Raw genomic sequence first — 18,323 nt, 5'->3', positions numbered from 1 at the left:
CTCATTCTGCTCAACACAGATCTGTTGCATCCCATGCATGCCAAAACAAGAGCTCAGGTTTTAAGAGGTTAGGGGTAAATCTGCTGCGATTGCAGTGCAAATTTAATGACTTTTATATTGATATCATTTGCTTTTAGGCTATACTAGTAAAGCACTTTGAGGAGATCCTGGCTATATTTAACATGTTTTAATTTGTGGGTAACTTATACAGAATACTAGTTCCAGATTTGGACTCTTCTTTGATGCATTTATGCTTTGTTTCAGGAGGAGCATGTAGAGACTCAGTATGGGAATGTCCATTGTATCATGACCGGGACACTAAAGGGAAATCACCCTGCCATCCTGACCTTTCATGATGTTGGACTGAACCGTAAGTAGCAGCCCCAGCAATACAGTTTTTGTCATCTCTATATCCTCTAAATAAATAGAATAGATCTAAATACCAAAGAATGAAATGAAGGTGGAAATCCCTGGAGCAATGATGTCCAAACATGTTTCCATTTCTAATCTATTTTTGTATCTGGACCACAGCATGTTGGCTTTATCGTGTAAGGGCCTGTTTCACACTTTCTAAAGTGTCTACAAATTGTTTACTTGTCTTCTTATTTTTTCTTATATTTAAAATGTTTACTGCTTAACCATTTTTGTGTTTTCTTGCCGCAGACAAGTCCTGTTTTGAGACTCTGTTCAACCATCAGGACATGTACGAAATCATCAGACATTTTCCTGTTTGTCACGTTGAAGCCCCAGGACAGCATGAGGCAGCCAAAACTCTGCCTGCTGGGTTAGTAGATGGTCTTTGTTACCCATTTCTCACACCACATGTGTATTTTAAGAATTAATAATGGGATTGTAAAATTACTTGATATGAGATCCCGTGAATGCTGATGGGAAAACTGACTTTTGACCCCTCAGTAACACCTACCCTACCATGGACCAACTGTCTGAAGCACTGCCGTCTGTCCTCAAACACTTTGGGTAAGACAGACCTGACACTCCTTAGAGTTTACTTGGATTCACCTCTGATTTAAATCTGGACCAGTTAATCTTTGGCTGTGTGTTTTGCAGGTTGCGTAGTGTAATTGGTTTGGGAGTGGGAGCGGGAGCATACATCCTGGCTAGATTTGCTGTGAGTCTGAATCTTTTAAAAATAAATAAAGCAGATTTTATGCACAGTTTGCCATTTTTGTTGTTGATCTTCTGGGCTTCTCTATGCGGATCTTTGCTCTTCGAGTCAAGTTACAAAGATACAGTCAGACATGTCTTGAATCGGAGATGTTGGGAGTACTTTAAATTCTTTTGTGGCTGATGTAGACTAACAGAGTCAGATCTTTTCATCTGTGCATGCAGCTGAATCACCCTGATTTGGTGGATGGATTGGTTCTGATCAATATCAACCCCAGTGCTGAAGGCTTAATGGATACTTTTGCAACCAAGGTACACAATATGTAGTCAGATACAAGCTAAATTTGATTCATTTTTACAGCGGCTGCAATGAAACATTTTTTCATTGTTCCCTTTTTCAATTGTTCTTAAATAGCCCTAATGTCAATGCATTAAAGATTACTAAATGAAGGTCGCTTCACCTGGTGAAACTGTGTTACAGCTCACTGGATGGACCCAGACTCTACCAGACACTATCATCGCACACTTGTTTGGAAAGGCAAGTTGTCAAGCCTTTTCTACAGTGTTTAATTTTAGTTAGCCTCAGAAGAAAAACTGAAATGCTCATCATAAGATGAAGTAATACATAATATATATTAAATATATTTATTTAAATTAAAATATGAAGATGACTTAAGATATATACACAGCAACTGCTAAATACAGAACATCTGTCTCCGACTTATAGGAAGAAATCCTGACCAATCACGACCTCATCGCCACATACCGCCACCGCATCACAACAACAATGAACCAGGCCAATGTCAATCAGTTCTTCCGCTCCTACAACCACCGCAACGCTCTTGAGGTGGAAAGACCCGTTCCTGGAGGAAACATCAACGTCAGGACTCTCAAGTTAGTAAAACCATTAGTCTTCATACAGAATCTTTTACTTATTTAATGACCCTTCTACAAAATCACCTCTTTTAATTCTGTCATTTGCCCGTCACAGGCTTGCATCTTTGCAACAGGCCAAGTCAATCCCGACCATATGTTTAGTCTCTCTGACTGTTTCATCTTCCTGTTGGTGTGTAGGTGCTCCACTCTGCTCATTGTAGGAGATAATTCTCCAGCTGTGGATGCTGTGGTGGACTGCAACTCTAAGCTCAACCCCACCAAAACCACACTGCTTAAGGTAACTGGATAACTGGTTGACTCAAAAATAAACACACGTGCAATATCTGATGTATTTTATTTAAAACTGTGGTGCTGATAAGTTCATAACCTTAGAGTGAATCGTGCATATTTCTTTCTCATTCGTCCTCCTCTAGATGTCGGACTGCGGAGGGCTTCCTCAAGTGGATCAGGTGTGAAAACATATTTTACTGGCTGCTTTGAGAATAATGTAAATTCTCTCCTAATAGTTATGATCTTTCTCTCCACAGCCAGCCAAAGTGATTGAAGCCTTCAAATATTTCATCCAGGGCATGGGATATTGTAAGTGATAATGAACCGCCAACCATTAATGATGACAGCATTTTACTCAATATCTCAATTCCCTGTTCGTGATGGTCTTTATTTCATTAAATCACTAATTTAGTAGCTGGATTTTATATAGGTCAAGGCAATGTTCTGAAATAGCAATGAGCAAAAAATTAATTCATATAACTTTCCTGAAATCTCACTTTATTAACAAGAACCACCTCTGAATGTGTGTGTGTGGGGGGGATGAGACTACTGCTCACTGAAAGGCTCAAACAGTATAATAAAAGGACTGTGCTCTTCTTCCTCTACAGTGTCCAGTGCCAGCATGACCAGACTTCGCTCCCGGACAACGTCCAGTTCAAGTCTTATGTCCTTGGATGGCCCGCGAAGCCGAGCACATACCAACGAGCTGCAACGTAGCCAAATAAGTTCACACAGCGACGGCGAGAAGCGTGTACGCTCTCACACCGATGTTTCCATGGATAGTATTTCCAGTGTGAACCAGAGTGTCTCAAAGGCCACCGAAGTGGCATGCTAGAGCACAGGCACTTCTAAGCCTCGTGCACTTAATGCAAATTTTACCTCATCATAACTACCCAGGTGTATCTCACAGTCTTCCTAACTTTCCCATCTCTGGCCATCATCTTCCAATTATGCCCTTTCATCTGCACTATCTCTGCCTGAAAGGCCACAGGATATGCTTCCATGTGACTTTATCCATCCCCCCCATTCTCTCTCTCAAATTTCCACTCTGTGTGTTCTTAAACCTTCACTACTCTACTCTCTTCCTAGTCACTCATACTTCATTTTCATTTCCTAAGCCTCTTTCTCTGTATACTGCACTGAACTATTATTACATGTCTCTGTCTCTTTGTTCTTCAATTTCACTTTCTTTACCTTCATCCATTTCACTCTGTCTCTATTCGTGTCTCTGTTCATGAGTGTTCCCTCTGACACTGACCTTTTACCACAATTTCTGCTGCAGGCGTCCCTGGTTTGGATAAGAGTTCCTTATTTACTGATATTTATTATCAAATACAGTGCATGAGAGGTTCATACAATCTGAATGTATTCACTAAAACTTGAAGTGTATTCACTATAGAGATAATAAAGATGTAGAAATATGGATTAGCTGGTGCAACAGTTGCATGTTTATTACCAGGAATGTGTGTTGATTATATGCAGCTATGACAGCAGTGTATTATTAACTATTGGAAAATACCATGAATATTCACTGTAGTTCACAAAATGCTAACGCTTTAGTAAGAAGTTTTACATTAAGTTCAAACATTAAAGCACTTTATATTTGTTTAGCACTTTATATTTATAATATTAAAGCACAATTGAAACATTTTTTGTGGTGTCAGTGAATAATTATTTCTCTAAGCACACTATAAAATATTACATTAAAATCCCTAAATACAAAAACAGAAATAAGTACAGCCAGATACCAACAATCAATACAATTTCTGATAAAATATTGCACTCTGTCGACTATTTATGTAAAGAATCACTGTTCACAGCATCAGGTGCATTTCAGGGTAACTGTTACTATAATCCTATTTACTGCTCTTTAGGACTACTACTAAAAAAAATGCAGCTTGAAATCTGATTAATCATGGTGGTTGAATCTGAACGTCACAAGTTTGTGCCTGCAAAAAGCTGAGAGTGTGGAAACAGAAAGAAGTGAGCCTAGTGACTTTTGTGATAACACAACTGAGTCACAAACATCCAGTCTGAGCTCGAGTTACATGGCGAGTTTTGACAAGACAAGTTTATTTTGTACTTTTTAAATCCCTCACCAAGAATCTGATAATACTGTCTATGTGCAATTCTAGGTACCTAAGCTGCTCTATTTAAGTACAAAAAGACACTGGAGGGGATTTTAAATTGCATGTGTTACAAAAAAGAGTGCCTTTGATGCCAAATGTGTCTTTTCTGTGATTCAGCTTGTTGCCTAAATAACAAGATATTTATAAGGTTGTAATAAATCCTAAAAACTCATGATAATTTATATAGCGCTTCTTCAAATGTACCACTAGATGGAAGCCTGTACCTCCTCTTTTCCTCTGATATCATCTGCAGTCAGGCACCACTCAGGTTTATGCAGCCACACGCAATCCTAACAGACTGTACTGTCTAAAAGAGCTGCATTGAAATCAGTCACATAGAGTCATCCTTCATCACATACTCGGGTTTTAACATTACTCTTCAATTCAGTGTTATGGCTGGGGTTTTGTTTTTGTTTTGTTGTTTTGTTTTTGTTTTGTTTTGGGTTTTTTTTTTTTTTTTTTTTGGGGGGGGGGGGGGGGGGGGTATTTTTTATTGTTTACACAAGAAATTATGTGCCAAGGAAAAATAGCAGAGCTAAAGTGAATAAGAGGGGAAGCTGGAAAGAATTGGACACAGTTTTAAATGTGATTCTTTTTAAACAACCCTTTTAAATCTTATTTTACAAGCCAAATATTTTATACAATATAGATGCATTTATTTGGCCACTGCAGCAGGTTTTTTTTCCTGAAACCAGTCAATTATACAAAGCCTTAACCTTCTTACAATTCATTTTAGATTAAGCACAATGTTTTTGTCCCAGTAGATGCCAAGGTGTGTGACGTGCACACGTGGGCTGCGCTGCCACGTAATCACGGCATTGTGAGTTAATCCAAGTGTCACCGTCTCTTGCATCATAATTTGCATCACACGTGTGCATGGATAAAAATAATCTCTGTATCTAGAATGTGTCTGCATGAATGTGTGTTTGCATGGGCATAAGCTGGCTGCATGCATGAATGTAGTAGATGTGTAGGTGGGACTGTATGTGTGAGGAGGGGGGGAGCTGTGTGAGTAGATGGATTGTTTTGGGCTCTGGCTGCGAGACAGTGGAGATACACAGTTAGAGGAAAACAAAGCAGCCAGCATCAAAGTCAATAATTGTGTGTGTGTGTGGGGGGGGGGGGGGGGGGATCTTTATTTCAAGACCTCTTTTGTTTGCCTTACATCATAAAGCAATGATGAATAATGTATGACATAAATCTCTTAAGATTTCATTTAAACATGAGCTCTAGCACAGCTGTAGGTTCGCTGTGTCCTTTATTTTACTGTTCCTCTGTGTAGTGTGTTCCACTATGAAAATACAAAATACTTAAAGCTTTCATCAGCACTGACATACATTTGTGAAACTCACTGTACATCTTTTCATTCAGTGAAGAAGCAAAGACGCACGGTTACAGACACACGGTGTTGCAGTTTGATAGTGGCAATGACAGCTTTACTTCATCCTGCTCTGAGAGTCCCTCCCGACACACACACAGACACATGCACCTCTTAAATCTTAAAATCAAATAAAGGTGTACTTCAGTGTGTGAACATACTTTAGCCAGATTTGGCGAGGACTCTGTGTTTGATTTCTAATGTTTATGTCTAAAATAGAGCCTGTCAGAAACCATATATACAGTAATTTCATGAAGTGCTATTGTTTGGATGTCCTATTAACTAGAACCAACTGCAAGAAAGAATCAAAACCTCAGAACATAATGTGTTTTCTCCTTAATATGGCAAAAATATGGGCTCAAAATAGATTTCCCTCCACGGCACTACAGAACGTCCTTTTTAACTGGTCATAAATACGTAAAACAATAAAATACCACCATAATATGTTAAATGTGTGGATTTTTAAGACCCCAAGATTAGTGTACAATATAAGGCGGTTTTACTCTCCTGTGCCATTTTTTTCTTCATGTGACAAAATAAATAGGGGGATAGTGTAGTACTCCAAAATCTGGATCTCATATGCAGAAAGATTTGGGGTCCCTTGATGCAGGCGTGGACACGTAGGGCCCCTCTCCTCCTGTCAATGAGCCCTGCCAGCTGCAGCCATGTTGTAAAGGATCAGGCTCCTCCAGCAGCAGCAGCAGAGGCAGCAGCAGTGCTAACAGTTAGCGTCAGTGGACACCGACTACCGGGCACGGCGCTGTTGTGGACAAAAACAGACGGGGGAGAGGGACCTGGAGCGCAGAGACATCCATCTAGCCGGTTCCTATTATCAGTGGATGTGCTAATAAAATTCAGACGCTCTGGCTGGATAAGGTGTCCGGTTACGGAAAGTAGGTGCGGTCGGGCTCCAGGGCTGAAGCGGGTGAGTATTGATCTCTCTTGGGGGCGAACTGAGTGGGAATAGCCCTGGGTTAGCTTAGCTAGCTTAGCATTAAAGGGGGTAACATACACACACACACACAGACAATGGGGGTTAACGACAATGCACTTAGGTGTGGGTGTGTTTTCAGGAGCTGGCATGAGGGTTTAGAGTGAATTAGCTGATGTGAATTACAAGTCGTATACACGGCGGAGTAATTTGTATTCCTAACAGACAGACAGTGGTGCAGTGGCCGAAACCACCCCTGTGTGTTTCTCCGGTGGGTGCAAAGGTCCAAACCAGGCAGGATTTCTGTCATGCGGAGTAACAACGCCTTTGCAAAACAGCTGTGTTTTGTTGAGCAGTAAGTGGCTCACACTGAGACTTATCTTTTGCAGGCAATGGTTTGGAGACAAAAGGGGGAGACAGCCTTTAGTTAAACCTGAATGTCTCAAGTGTTTTGGGGGCTGTTTGCTGCCTTGTCAACCTCAATATTGCACACTGATCACTGAACTAGGCCGATTGAAATGGATTAATATTTGAGCAGATCCTGTGGGGTTTTTTGTGTGTTTTTTAGGGCCACAAATCATTCGTGAGCGTGCTTGATGGGATTAAACAGAAATTTATGCATAATGGTAAACCTGACAGAATTAAACCTGGTTCACAGCTTAGTGCCCAGCAGCTCTGTGGTTGAGGGTTTGTCAGTTATTTGCTTTTTTGATTTCAGGGTTTTTTGAATCCAAGCTGCCCTGACTTGTCTCCTACAGATGTCTGTTTTCCTGATGCTTTGCCGTCTTGTTTCCTCCCTTTATGTGGCTGTTACCCCAGATCACATCCCTGCAAACATCCTCTAGCAGCAAAAACCACTGGGTCAGGAAACCAAAGTGTGTTCGCAGATATTATGATGTGATCATGGACAAAATAACCATGCTTGACATGGAATATACTTCTCTCCTGAAAAAGGGATATGACCACTTTTTTTTTCTTAGTGAATTATCAAGAAATGTCAGTTTCTGGTACAATTTCCCTTCCAGCGGATGCCTTTCTGTGTAGATACTATTAAAGCACTCATTAATGTTTGCTCGAGTGCACATCCCACCAGTGCAGCAGTTGATGTTTTTTTTCACTTCTCTGTTTTTGACTGCATATCAAACACATTTTTCATTATTCTGAAAAATTGTGCACACGTGATGATCGTGCATGAGTTTTTATTTGTAGAAGTGATGCTTGAAAGGGAAAGGAATGGCTTTGTTTTCGTGTCTGCTGCTTGGTTTCCTCACCTTTTCTCTTGTTACTTCCATTGAGATGAAGATGCATGAATGGGGAAACAACAATTCGGATATTGGATTGATTTTTTTCCCTTATCCCTTTCTTTAGTGATGGTGGGTCTCACAAATTCGACAGGCAGAATGGTGAGATATGATGGGAGAGTTAGTTGGGGAAAGAATGAGAATCAAGCATTCAGAAGGAGGAGGCAACAGTTTGGAAATGAAACTCAGCCCCCCAGGTGTGTCAGTCCTAAACATTCAGTGGGCGGGTGTTTTCACTCTCCTATAAGTGACAGCATACAGTACAACTAGGAAGTGCAGAGAGAGGGGAGAGGAACGCACGGACATTCATGATTTAGCGGTGGACCGGGTCTCTGCGTACTGACTGCCAACATGCAGTTCTGGGATTTCTTGGGTTGCACCAATGGAGGTATGTATGTGTGCGTTTATACTGATGGCTTTGTGAATCTTCTTGGCGTTGATTGGACCGGTGTGTGCTCTGTGCGAGGCAGGTAGAGAGGGTCTGGCAGGCAGAAAGCTGGAAAGGAATTTGTTCTGTGCACCGCTGTGCAAGCAGTTGCATGTGAAAAACCTCACAGACAGGTAAAGAGTGGAACACAAACAAACAAGATTAGGGGACTGATAAGGTGTCGGCCCATTGTGTTTTATTTGTTAAACCTGGTTGGTTCCTTCTCATCTTTTTTAGATTAAGTGGCAGAGATCTGCTTGTTTGTAGCTTTAAGCCTAAATTAAAAAGTCTTTTTCTTATTTTGCTGACTCGACATAACTTATGAATCATAGCGTGACTGTGCTCTGTCCTGTCTGCACTAAGCGTATTTAAACTTTTCTTGGGAACAACTCTGAAACCCCCTCAGATTGACGTTCGGTTATAACAAAAACTGCTGTGGTTATAGTTCCTAATCATTGCTCTCATAGTTTAGAGGAACTGGCACCTATGTCAATGAAAGCCAAAAGCTAAACAGGAGTAGGTTTAACTCTTAGCGAGATGATCACATGTAACCCTGACTTTTTTTTTTCTTTTTTAAATCCTAACAGGCTTTTCCTAAGTTAAAACTGTATCTAAGTCTTTATTCATACAGACAGCTTTTTAAGGTGGTTTAAAAAGCATATTGGAGTCCAAGCGTGTAGTCTTCTTTGTTCAGCCACATTTGGTTATACTTGCAAAGAGTTAAACATCAGATTTCTTGTTTTGTACAACAACTGCCCACAGCTATCAAATGTCCCTTTTTTCTTGTTCAGAGGACTGTAAGTAGCTGAACAGTTTTTCATATTGCCTTTATAGCTGAAAATCAGATTGTCCCTACGCCTATAGAAAAAAGGGAATTCAGTGTGTTTGTGTCTGCCATATTAGCTTACATATAAAACACACCCGTAGAATCTATAAAGGATGTAAAACTCCAGCTTATGATCTCAGTTAAGTTGTGTTGTCTCATGTCTTGCCTTAAATGTGGTTACTTTATTGTGCTGCATTGAATTCCAGGACACTTCGAGCTCCAACACCCATCCTGTGCCCCAGGCAATGTTTTCTGCTATTGCGCCAATAACTATAACTAAGATACCTGATGGCTTGTGTCATATTTTTTACGCTTACAATCACAAATAAAAAGTAGCTTTTGCTTTAAACGTTTCCTTAGCTGAAGCAGCTATCCATAAACTTTCCAAGTTTGTAAAGTGACAGATTAAACATGAGGTCATAGGATATACAATATGCTTAACTGTAGCCAGATAGACGTTTAGTTTCTGCTACAAATCTTGGAGAACACTGTTACAGTTGGTTTGTTGAAGTTGTTGCCATATTTTCAGGTAATACAGAAGGAGGCTATCTTGAAAGATCAGTGACTGTATGACTGGAAGCGAGCGCTCATGTGTCACCATCAGTCTGCCCTTATTTGCATCCACAGCTCGCTGTTTTGCTTAAGTTATTCCATGTGGGTCAGCACTGACTGCCTGTGAGACGTTCAAATCAATTTCAGGGCCTCATTCTAACATAATTTTGCTGTTTAGCTTTCATAGTTTTAAAGCCTCTTCTAAGGAAATGTATGCACAGTGCATCTGACTCTCGCATGTATCTGACAGCGCTTTTCTTTAGGTAATTAATAGGTAATTATTTAGATAATTATTTTTTAATTACAGTTTTTCCTTCCTAACATTATACAAACAAGAATAATTATAATGAAGATAAAATTCCTGTTTCTTCTGCGTCCTGTTTTGCAGTCGTACATTTGTTTTGTTGTAAATACAACACATTCCTTTCCTGTACAGCCGTGGCTTTTGCCCCCACCTAAACTCAGGCTCACTGTGGCAGGTTTAGATCAATCCACATGAATATTTTTCAAATTCAAGAAGGTCCACTGTGAAGATATTTTCACACACAAAAAAAGTCTAACAGTTACGTTATTCCAAAATCCATTACCTATCATTATTAACAAAGTGATTGTGATTTTTCATTTCTTTCTTTTTTTGCCATAGCTGGTTAGTTCTCAGTTTGCTGAACAAGTATGGCCTGTTTGAAAGGGTTGCAAGCAGAAAGCCGCTTCTCACTAAAAAGAACATGGCAGCACAGCATCGGTTTGCAAAGTTGCATCTGAGCAAACTACAAGACTTCTGTAGATGTTTGGCCATAGTGCACAGCACCATGTTTGGCGACACAGAAACACACCATTTTAGAACAAACACTTCATAGCAACTGTCAACAAGACGGTGGAGTCGTGATGATGGCGGCCACAGCACCTGGACACATTGCAGTCATTGAGTTGAGCGTGAGCTCCTCTGTATATCAAGTATTCTGAAGTCAAATGTGAGGTTGCCTGACTGACACCTGAAGCTTGCCTGAAACTGGGTCATGCAAAAGGACAATGATCCCTAACACAACACAAAATCTATAACAATGGCTGAAAAAGAAAAGAATTAAGGTGTTGCAATGCTTAGAGGTGTAAACAAATGCAAATAAATAAACAAATGTCAATCAACCTCAACGGAACTGAAGTAACATGGTAAAGAAGAGGGGGGCAACACAACAACGTAAAAGAGTTCTACAAACTACTAAATCATGGGATGTATTTATTTTTTTCACTGTGAAAACTTTCACATGACTCTGTGCCATCAGGATGTCTTGCAAACATGTGCAGTATTAGACTGAAATGGCAAAGACTAAATGGGAAATCAAACTGAACATTTTAGAAAGAATTACATGACAGTCAGTTTGTCTGTGAAGGTTCTCAGTCATCCAGGTCATCGGGTGAGTTCATTGTGAGTGAACTCACCCGAAACTCTGGCTGATTGGGACCCACACCCAGTTTCACACCTTGGCTCAGGCGATTAGAGGATCATCAGGGGGTCCTTTTGTCCCTCTGTGGGGGGATACTCCCACTGGGTTTATATCTGGGACTCTCCACCATTTGACCTTAGAACTGAAGAAGCTTCTCGGATGAGAGGTGAAACATCTTCAAGTAACTTAAAGAAGTCCAGATGCTTTTCTTTGCAAGCTCCATGACAGTCAGTTAATATCCATATCTGTGTTCAGTCCAGAATAAGTCCAGACTGCTACGTTATAATATGTTAAAAGTCAAGTCCTTCACCTCACAGTGACTTGTATAAAAAGGTGTGAGATGATTAGCAAATATATATTTATAGAACAGATAAAAAAAGGTATGCCATTGACATTACAGATTGTTTTTTCTGTCTGACTAATGTTTCCACTTATAAGCTTGTGTAAGAAAATGAAATGAACCTCAAGTCTTTTGAAACTAGGTTTGATATAGTCATCTGTGACCGGTCACCTTGGCTGTGAAGGTTCTTGGCTCATAGGTCTATTTAATGCTAGACAGTATTTTTTTTTTAATAGAGTAAATGGATTGGGAGGTATTTTATGTAATACATATATTAGATCAAACGTTTTGGGTAACTAATCCCTTTTTCTCAGTTCCTGAAAGTATTCTAAGATGAGAAGGTTCTGCTAGACCCCGGTGCTGCTGTGGTTTGGTTTAATGTGTTTATAAATGTTAACTTTGGGGCAGTGTACTGCACACTGAGGTAGAGCCATAAAATGGCTTATAAACGGAAGAAACTATAAATCTATTAAATCGGTGGAAAACCTGCAAGAACAGGGGGGAATAAAGTGGGTATCTGAGGGTGCATACTGCACACGTGCCTCGTAAAATCACAGATTTGATATGAAGTCAAAAACATTTACTCTTTAAATAAAGAAAATAATGTGATCTGACATTTAATCATTAATTTGTTCAGCCAGAGAGAAGACGTGATCCAACTTCACAAGGCGCTGACTGGTTTCAAAAAATAAACCTGCCTCACCAGTCACTTTATTAGGTACACCTGTTCAACTTCTAGTTAATAGAAATAACTAATTAGCCAATCAGATAGAAGTAAGTTAGCACATTTAGGCATGGTGAAGATGACCTGCTGAAGTTCAAATTGAGCCTCAGAATGAGGAAGAAAAGTGATTTTAAGTGACTTTGAACATGGCATGGTTTTTTACACAACACATCAAACGTAGATACAGATTAGCTTCAGCAGCAGATGACCACACCAGCCGAAGTAACCTATGAATTGAGGTTACCGTTGCACAGATTCACCAAAATTGGAAAACGGATAATTATAAAAACATTGTCTGATCTGAGGAGTCTTGATTTTTGCTGTGATGCATGAATGATCGACCAACAGGCATTGATCCACTGTGTGAGTTGTTTGAAAATATTTTCTTGGCTCACTTTGGTAGCCTTGGAGCAAAAACTACAGCCTACCTGGATATCGCTGCTCGCCATGTCCACCTCTTTATGACCACACTGTGCCCATCATCTGATGGATACCTCCAGCAGTGTAACACAGCATGTCATAATGCTCAGATAATCTCAGACTGGTTTCTTGAACAAGACAAAGAATTCTCAAATGTTTCCAAATGGCCTATCTGGAGCATCTTTGCAATGTGGTGGAACGGGACATTCCTATCGTGGATGTGCAGCCAACAGGTGTACGGTTACCATCTGATGATGTCGTGCCAATGCGGCCAAAATCTCAGAGGAATGTTTTCAGCGCCTTGTTGGATGCAATGAAGAATTCAGGCAATTCTAAATTAAAAAGTAAAAGGAATCCAACCTACTACTGACAGGATATACCTAATACGTAGTTCTTTAAAGGTCCATTTCAGTTTAAGTTGTAATATCTTCAGGTTCTTATTTTTGTTTTTCTTCTCTAATGTTATAGCGGTAAAAATGTAATGAAATAAAGTCCTAAGAATTTTTTTGATTCTTCTGCTGAATTGAGTTCGTGCGACTGCACTGGAAAGTGTAGCAGTGAACATATTAGCTGCTTACTTTTGGCTGCTACCTTATTCACAAGGGGCTGATTAATTTGGCAGCTTTTTCTTCTTCTTATTTCTAACACTCGATGACCTTCCTGATGGGGAACAGAGAGATCTATAGAACCAGCTATATATTGCTGATTAGGTGAATACATAAAACACTATACTGAAACTACTCTGGCTTCTGTTGGTCTGTGTACTGTGAGTAGGCTATAAAGGTTACACAAGTGTTTCAGGTGAAGAAAACTTAAGCTTTGTGACATCAGCAAATCTTCATTTTTTCTGCTTAACATTAAAAATCCAGATGTGAAGAACTGCTCTGGTGTAAATGAGAACTTCCCTTCCTTGTGGTCTCAATACTGCAATAAACCTTTTTTTTTTAATTATAGCTGCTACGTACAGGGACAACTACCTCATTAAAGCCTTAGCTGCCACTGTGGTGACTGCTCTGATGCTGCACTCAGTTCTGTTCCCTGCTATTCTGTTGTACTGTGTTCTGACAGGCTGATCAGTGCAAAAGGCTGTTGTTGTTTTCATGATGAGAATGGAGTTGTGCAATGCCCTTAGCATGGTGTCAACTGGTGTAGCCTCTGCGATTTACAGCTAGAGGCAATAGCCTTTTCACTCTGAGTGGGAAAACAAAAGAATAGCGGCCAAGAGCATGAGGGAGCAAATATGACAGAGTAGGAAGGAGAAGCGCTAAAGTGTGTTTATGCGACTGAAAATGTCTTCAGCGGTTCTATTGACAGATGTATCATCTCTAACAGGCTCTAGTCTGGGGACATTATTTGTGGATTTAAAAAGTTTGATTTGGATTTAAATCATTTCTCATGACAAAGACAAGTCTCTTGAACTACATATGAAGATGTTTTGTGTCTGTGTTGTACTAATGTTGCCATGCATACGGTAAATGTTTAAAATAGGTGCAGCTGTATTTATCACATTTTAAAGAGCAGTGGCGGTTTGGGATATTACTCTTTGATGTATATTTTTAAATGTCAAGAAACATTTCGATACATCCTTAATCCTTTGGCGTTCTTTGCTGAATGTACTGCCAGTTCTAGCTTTAAATTGCCGACAATCCTCCATGTTGCATTTATCGGTATTGAATATTACACTCGGTGTGAGGTAGAGCGGAGAATAATGCCAGGATTGGAGTTGTGCTGCTTTTTGTAACAGCATGCTACTTGTAGCCAGCGCTTTGGACTCAGCTCTGGCAGGAACAAACAGGATTATGTGTTTACAGGAAATTGCTGTGTGTAAAGTGGTAGAGCATACTCTGAGCATCAGTGAACCAACGAGAAGTAATAAAAACACACCATAAAATGTAACTTATTGGAATCCACGGTAAGTTATTACACGGTATCCATCCATCCATCCTATTTTCTGCCCTTTAACTGGTGACAAGCGCAGGAGGACATTGAGGTGTTCTCAAGCCAGCCGAGAGTCTGTCCTAGAACTGTATGAGAGACTCCTTTTAATAGGACATGCCGAAAACACCTCATCTGTGATGCCCTATTCAGATGCCCCGATGTGGAAAAGAAGCGGTTCTTCACGGAGCCCCTCCCAAATGATTAAATCCCCTACCTTGTCCTAAAGGGAGAGCACAACGTTATTTCAGCAGAAGCTCATTTTTACCGCCTGTGTCCCTAATCTCATTCTTTCAGTCTCTACCTAGAACTTGTGGCCGTAGGTGAGGTCAGGGAACATAGACCGATAAATCGACAGCTTTACTTTTACGCCCAGCTCTGTCTTCACCACGGCAGATTAGTAAAGCATCTGCATCGCTGCCAATCCACACCGATCCATCTGTCAGTCTCCCACTCCACTCTCCTCTCACTTGTGAAAGAGACCCCAAGAAACTTCTCCATTTGGGAGAGCAGCTCTTTGACCTGGAAAGGGAACTCTACGCCCTTCCTGGCTGAAAACCGTGGCTCGAGACTTGGAGGTGCTAACTCTCCTTCCCACCATTTCACACTCGACTGCAAACTACCCCAGTGTGAGCCAGAGGTAGATGTCTGATGAAGCCAAAAGATCTACATAATCCACAAAAAGTATTCCTGAGGCTACCAAAGCATACACCTTCTGCCACTGTATAGCAGTACAGTACATGCTATACTGCAGTTTTATTTATGTCAGAATTGTGAGTAAGCGCAGTTTACTAAAGATCGTAGCTTTAATACCACAGATTGTATTCAAATGATAGATTAAATAGTAAAGTCAGCACTGAAAAGCCCCAGGAGGTGACTCTAGTGGAAAAACAAGTCAGGCTTTATTGAAGTAGGTGGGAAAAACAACTCTGGCTTCCCTGATGTTTGACCTCAGTAAACACTTTCCTAATTAGTTTATGTTTGCAATTGCTAGGCTCAGGTCTTATTAAATAAAACAGGATGCTTATTTGGTAAATTATGGTGTTTATCAGAGATAAAAAGAATAATCAGGCAGGATATGCTTTAGGGTGAGCCTGCTTTGTATGAGTGTAGTCTTAAATTTCCAGTTTTAAAACTGCGCGATTGTGACAGTGGAAGGCTTCAGGGCTTCAAAATGAGACTTCATGAACTTATGGCTATATCTTCCACATTCTATATACAGTGTATTATTAGTGTTGCATTTATTTCATTTTGAAATATGTTGATGTAAAACAGTTATGTTGTCTGACAGCGTATTGCAAGAAGATATCCACACATGTTCCAGTATGAAATTCCTACTAATTACATTAAGTTCTTATCACAGTATTGCATGTTGTTTGTTGCCAATTGAAAATGAACATATTTGTCTTCTGCTAATAGCAGACAGTGTTTGCATCTGTCTTTGAATGAAACTCTAAAACTGCCTTTTCTGTTACCAGTCTCTTACACTCATTCTATCTCGTCTCAGGTGTTCACTAAGAAGCTGTACCAATCAAAAATTATTTAGCTGTTTTCCATCTGTGGCCACTTCATCGAATTCCTTTGTGCAACTGATAAAAATAAAAATATTTAGCTTGCACACAGCCTAAAGTGAGTCCTTAATCTTGAATCAGTGCACACCTCCAGCTTAAAAATGATTATTAATGAAGCCAACAATTACTCATCCCAGTCTAATTGGTTATAGCTTTATTAAATGCAGGTTGGTGACGTGCTTCTCAACACAGTTTTCTAGAGACACTGTAACACAGTACATACCTGAACCCTGATGTGCTTCAAGTTGATACAAAGTAACATAAAACTGTATGGAACTAGGACTAACCTTTTTTTTCCCTACACGTATTATAAAGACAAAGCTCCAGCATCCTTATTAGCACCACAGTCCTGTTGTCTGTTGCTTAGTAACCGATGTCAGCTTAGCTTCAGAGTGTTGGACATTTCTGCATAATGTTCAGTTTGGTTTCATTGTTGTATGAGAATCTAGAGAGTGAAAGTATGGGAGAGAGGAGCGTTAGGTAGAGAGGTCAGGGGACAGATTGAGGTTTGAATGTGAGCTGGAGGTGAAGCTGTTATAGCATGACAGCGCAGATATATTCTGTCAAGTCATGATTGTCGCCTCGCTCCATCCGTCTGGAACGCAGCTCACATCAAATCCTCCTCATTCATCACTGCTGCTGTGTGCTCAGTGCTGACAAACGTGTAAAGAAGTGAATGTGATGAGCATGATTAGAAATTGATTTTTGTGTGTTCAGAATTAAAATGGGAATTTTATTCAGTTAAATTGGGAATTTTGGAGTAGTCAGCATCCTCTCTGGTGAAACCTTTGGTAGTAATGTTATCTGTTGTTTTATTTTTTACCTGTCAAGCTCTTCTCTTAAGTCTTCTTTTGTCTCTTCATTTATTTTTCTTTATTCTGCTGTACAGTACCTCTGAAATGTTAAAGTAGTTTCAAGTTATCCATGCATGAAAAATCATCTTCTGTCAAGTACTGAATGGGATGCAGAGAAAAATGGCTTTAAAATGTGCTAATTTTGTGGTTTTGGTCACAGACAAGTTTTAGAGAATATCTACCCCATTTACAGCTGAGTGCTGTATCGAGAATAATGCAGGATGTAAGTCACTGAGTCGTTTTCACAAATTTATCAATTAAGACTTTTTTTTTCTCCCTCTCTCTTTCTTTTCGCAGACATTTCCAGAATATCATACTATGCCGGTGAGTACAATTTGAATTGTTTTCAATATATGAAGGTATTATGTCTATTTTCTATCAACTAATGATAGGAATTAAAAAACTATTGAGTTTAGGAATCAATGTGAAAGTAAAAAAAAAAATTGTAATATCAAGGTATTGTTAAATTTCCTCGATGTGTATTTCTTAAATACATACTCATGTTCTATCAAAAAAAGTAAAATCGTGGAGCCCTTTCTTTATTAACTTTTCACACACTGGTGAGCAAATTAGTGTTTGTCGCCCTGCTCAGCTGTGATGTAGCATATGCTGCTGGAAAAACTATGACATGATTTGTAAATTACTCCAAACATCTTTTTCTGTTCTGTAGAAGATATTTTCATGCTGGTGTATGTTGGTAAGGATTTACCATTATTTGGCTAAAATATATCAGCAGGCTTTATTTTAAACATTGTTTAAATCATGTAAAATGTTTATAACACTGCAGGCTAACATGTGAAGTATACACTACATGAATGGTTATATCAGCTTTATTTTGAATATACTTTCCTTTTGCAACCTTTTTGTTGAATAAAAGTGGATATTGTACGTAGTTTGGTTTAGAGCACTTGTACAGAGGTGCTGTTCTGCTTTTTCCTTTTTATTTTTTAAATCAGATGTTATTTGATATTATCCCAGACTTAAACAAGGCCAGTGTTACTGCATCACGGAGCGGTTTGAAGTTGAGCGGAATAATTTTAAAGGTATAGATGAGACATTTTATAGCCCTTAGCACCAGTATCTCTCCATAGCTGTTGCTAGGTAACTGTTGATCCTACTGTATGTCTACAAGCAGGATGCTGAATATTCTGAGCTGAGAAAGACCAAAACAAAATTTACATTTCTTAACTCTGGGAGTTGT

At 39.6% G+C, this 18,323-nt stretch overlaps 2 protein-coding genes across 4 annotated transcripts in view; both read left to right on the top strand.

The window, feature by feature from the left end:
- The first annotated feature begins 283 nt into the window (after positions 1-283).
- LOC102791243 (protein NDRG1-like) lies at positions 284-3,836 on the top strand. 2 transcript variants are annotated; one of them, XM_006795882.3, is made up of 11 exons: positions 284-370; positions 664-784; positions 916-978; positions 1,069-1,129; positions 1,351-1,437; positions 1,607-1,663; positions 1,853-2,019; positions 2,200-2,299; positions 2,436-2,471; positions 2,550-2,601; positions 2,901-3,836. In XM_006795882.3, the coding sequence occupies exons 1-11, from the start codon at positions 307-309 to the stop codon at positions 3,125-3,127; spliced, it is 1,035 nt and encodes a 344-aa protein (XP_006795945.3). In that variant the 5' UTR covers positions 284-306; the 3' UTR covers positions 3,128-3,836. The 2 variants fall into 2 exon arrangements, with proteins under 2 accessions (XP_006795945.3, XP_087703809.1); XM_087847683.1 differs by having other exon boundaries at positions 1,607-1,667; positions 1,857-2,019.
- Positions 3,837-6,520: 2,684 nt separating this feature from the next.
- Positions 6,521-18,323, top strand: part of LOC102777661 (focal adhesion kinase 1-like) — a 75,575-nt gene continuing 63,772 nt past the window's right edge. Inside the window, exons 1-2 of one of the 2 annotated variants that reach the window (XM_087848006.1) lie at positions 6,521-6,724; positions 17,420-17,446. Coding sequence is in view for 1 of the 2 variants with exons in the window: in XM_087848004.1 (XP_087704130.1) it covers positions 8,383-8,419; positions 17,420-17,446 (64 nt within the window). In the remaining variant the exon portion in view is untranslated. Of the gene's footprint in view, positions 6,725-8,316; positions 8,420-17,419; positions 17,447-18,323 lie in introns of those variants that run through there. The other variant, XM_087848004.1, reaches the window with a different exon arrangement.

Source organism: Neolamprologus brichardi, chromosome 11 (assembly GCF_056152115.1).
Source record: "Neolamprologus brichardi isolate AB-2024 chromosome 11, ASM5615211v1, whole genome shotgun sequence".
NCBI lineage: Eukaryota > Metazoa > Chordata > Actinopteri > Cichliformes > Cichlidae > Neolamprologus > Neolamprologus brichardi.
Note: the sequence above shows the minus strand (reverse complement) of the source record. Positions and strands in the feature narration are given on the sequence as shown.

Excerpts from the sequence above, each read along its gene's own strand:
- LOC102791243 (XM_006795882.3), top strand. The coding sequence starts at position 307 with ATGACCGGGACACTAAAGGGAAATCACCCTGCCATCCTGACCTTTCAT. Across the intron at positions 371-663 it reads TCATGATGTTGGACTGAACC|ACAAGTCCTGTTTTGAGACT; the intron begins GTAAGTAGCAGC and ends TTCTTGCCGCAG. Across the intron at positions 2,472-2,549 it reads GGCTTCCTCAAGTGGATCAG|CCAGCCAAAGTGATTGAAGC; the intron begins GTGTGAAAACAT and ends TTCTCTCCACAG.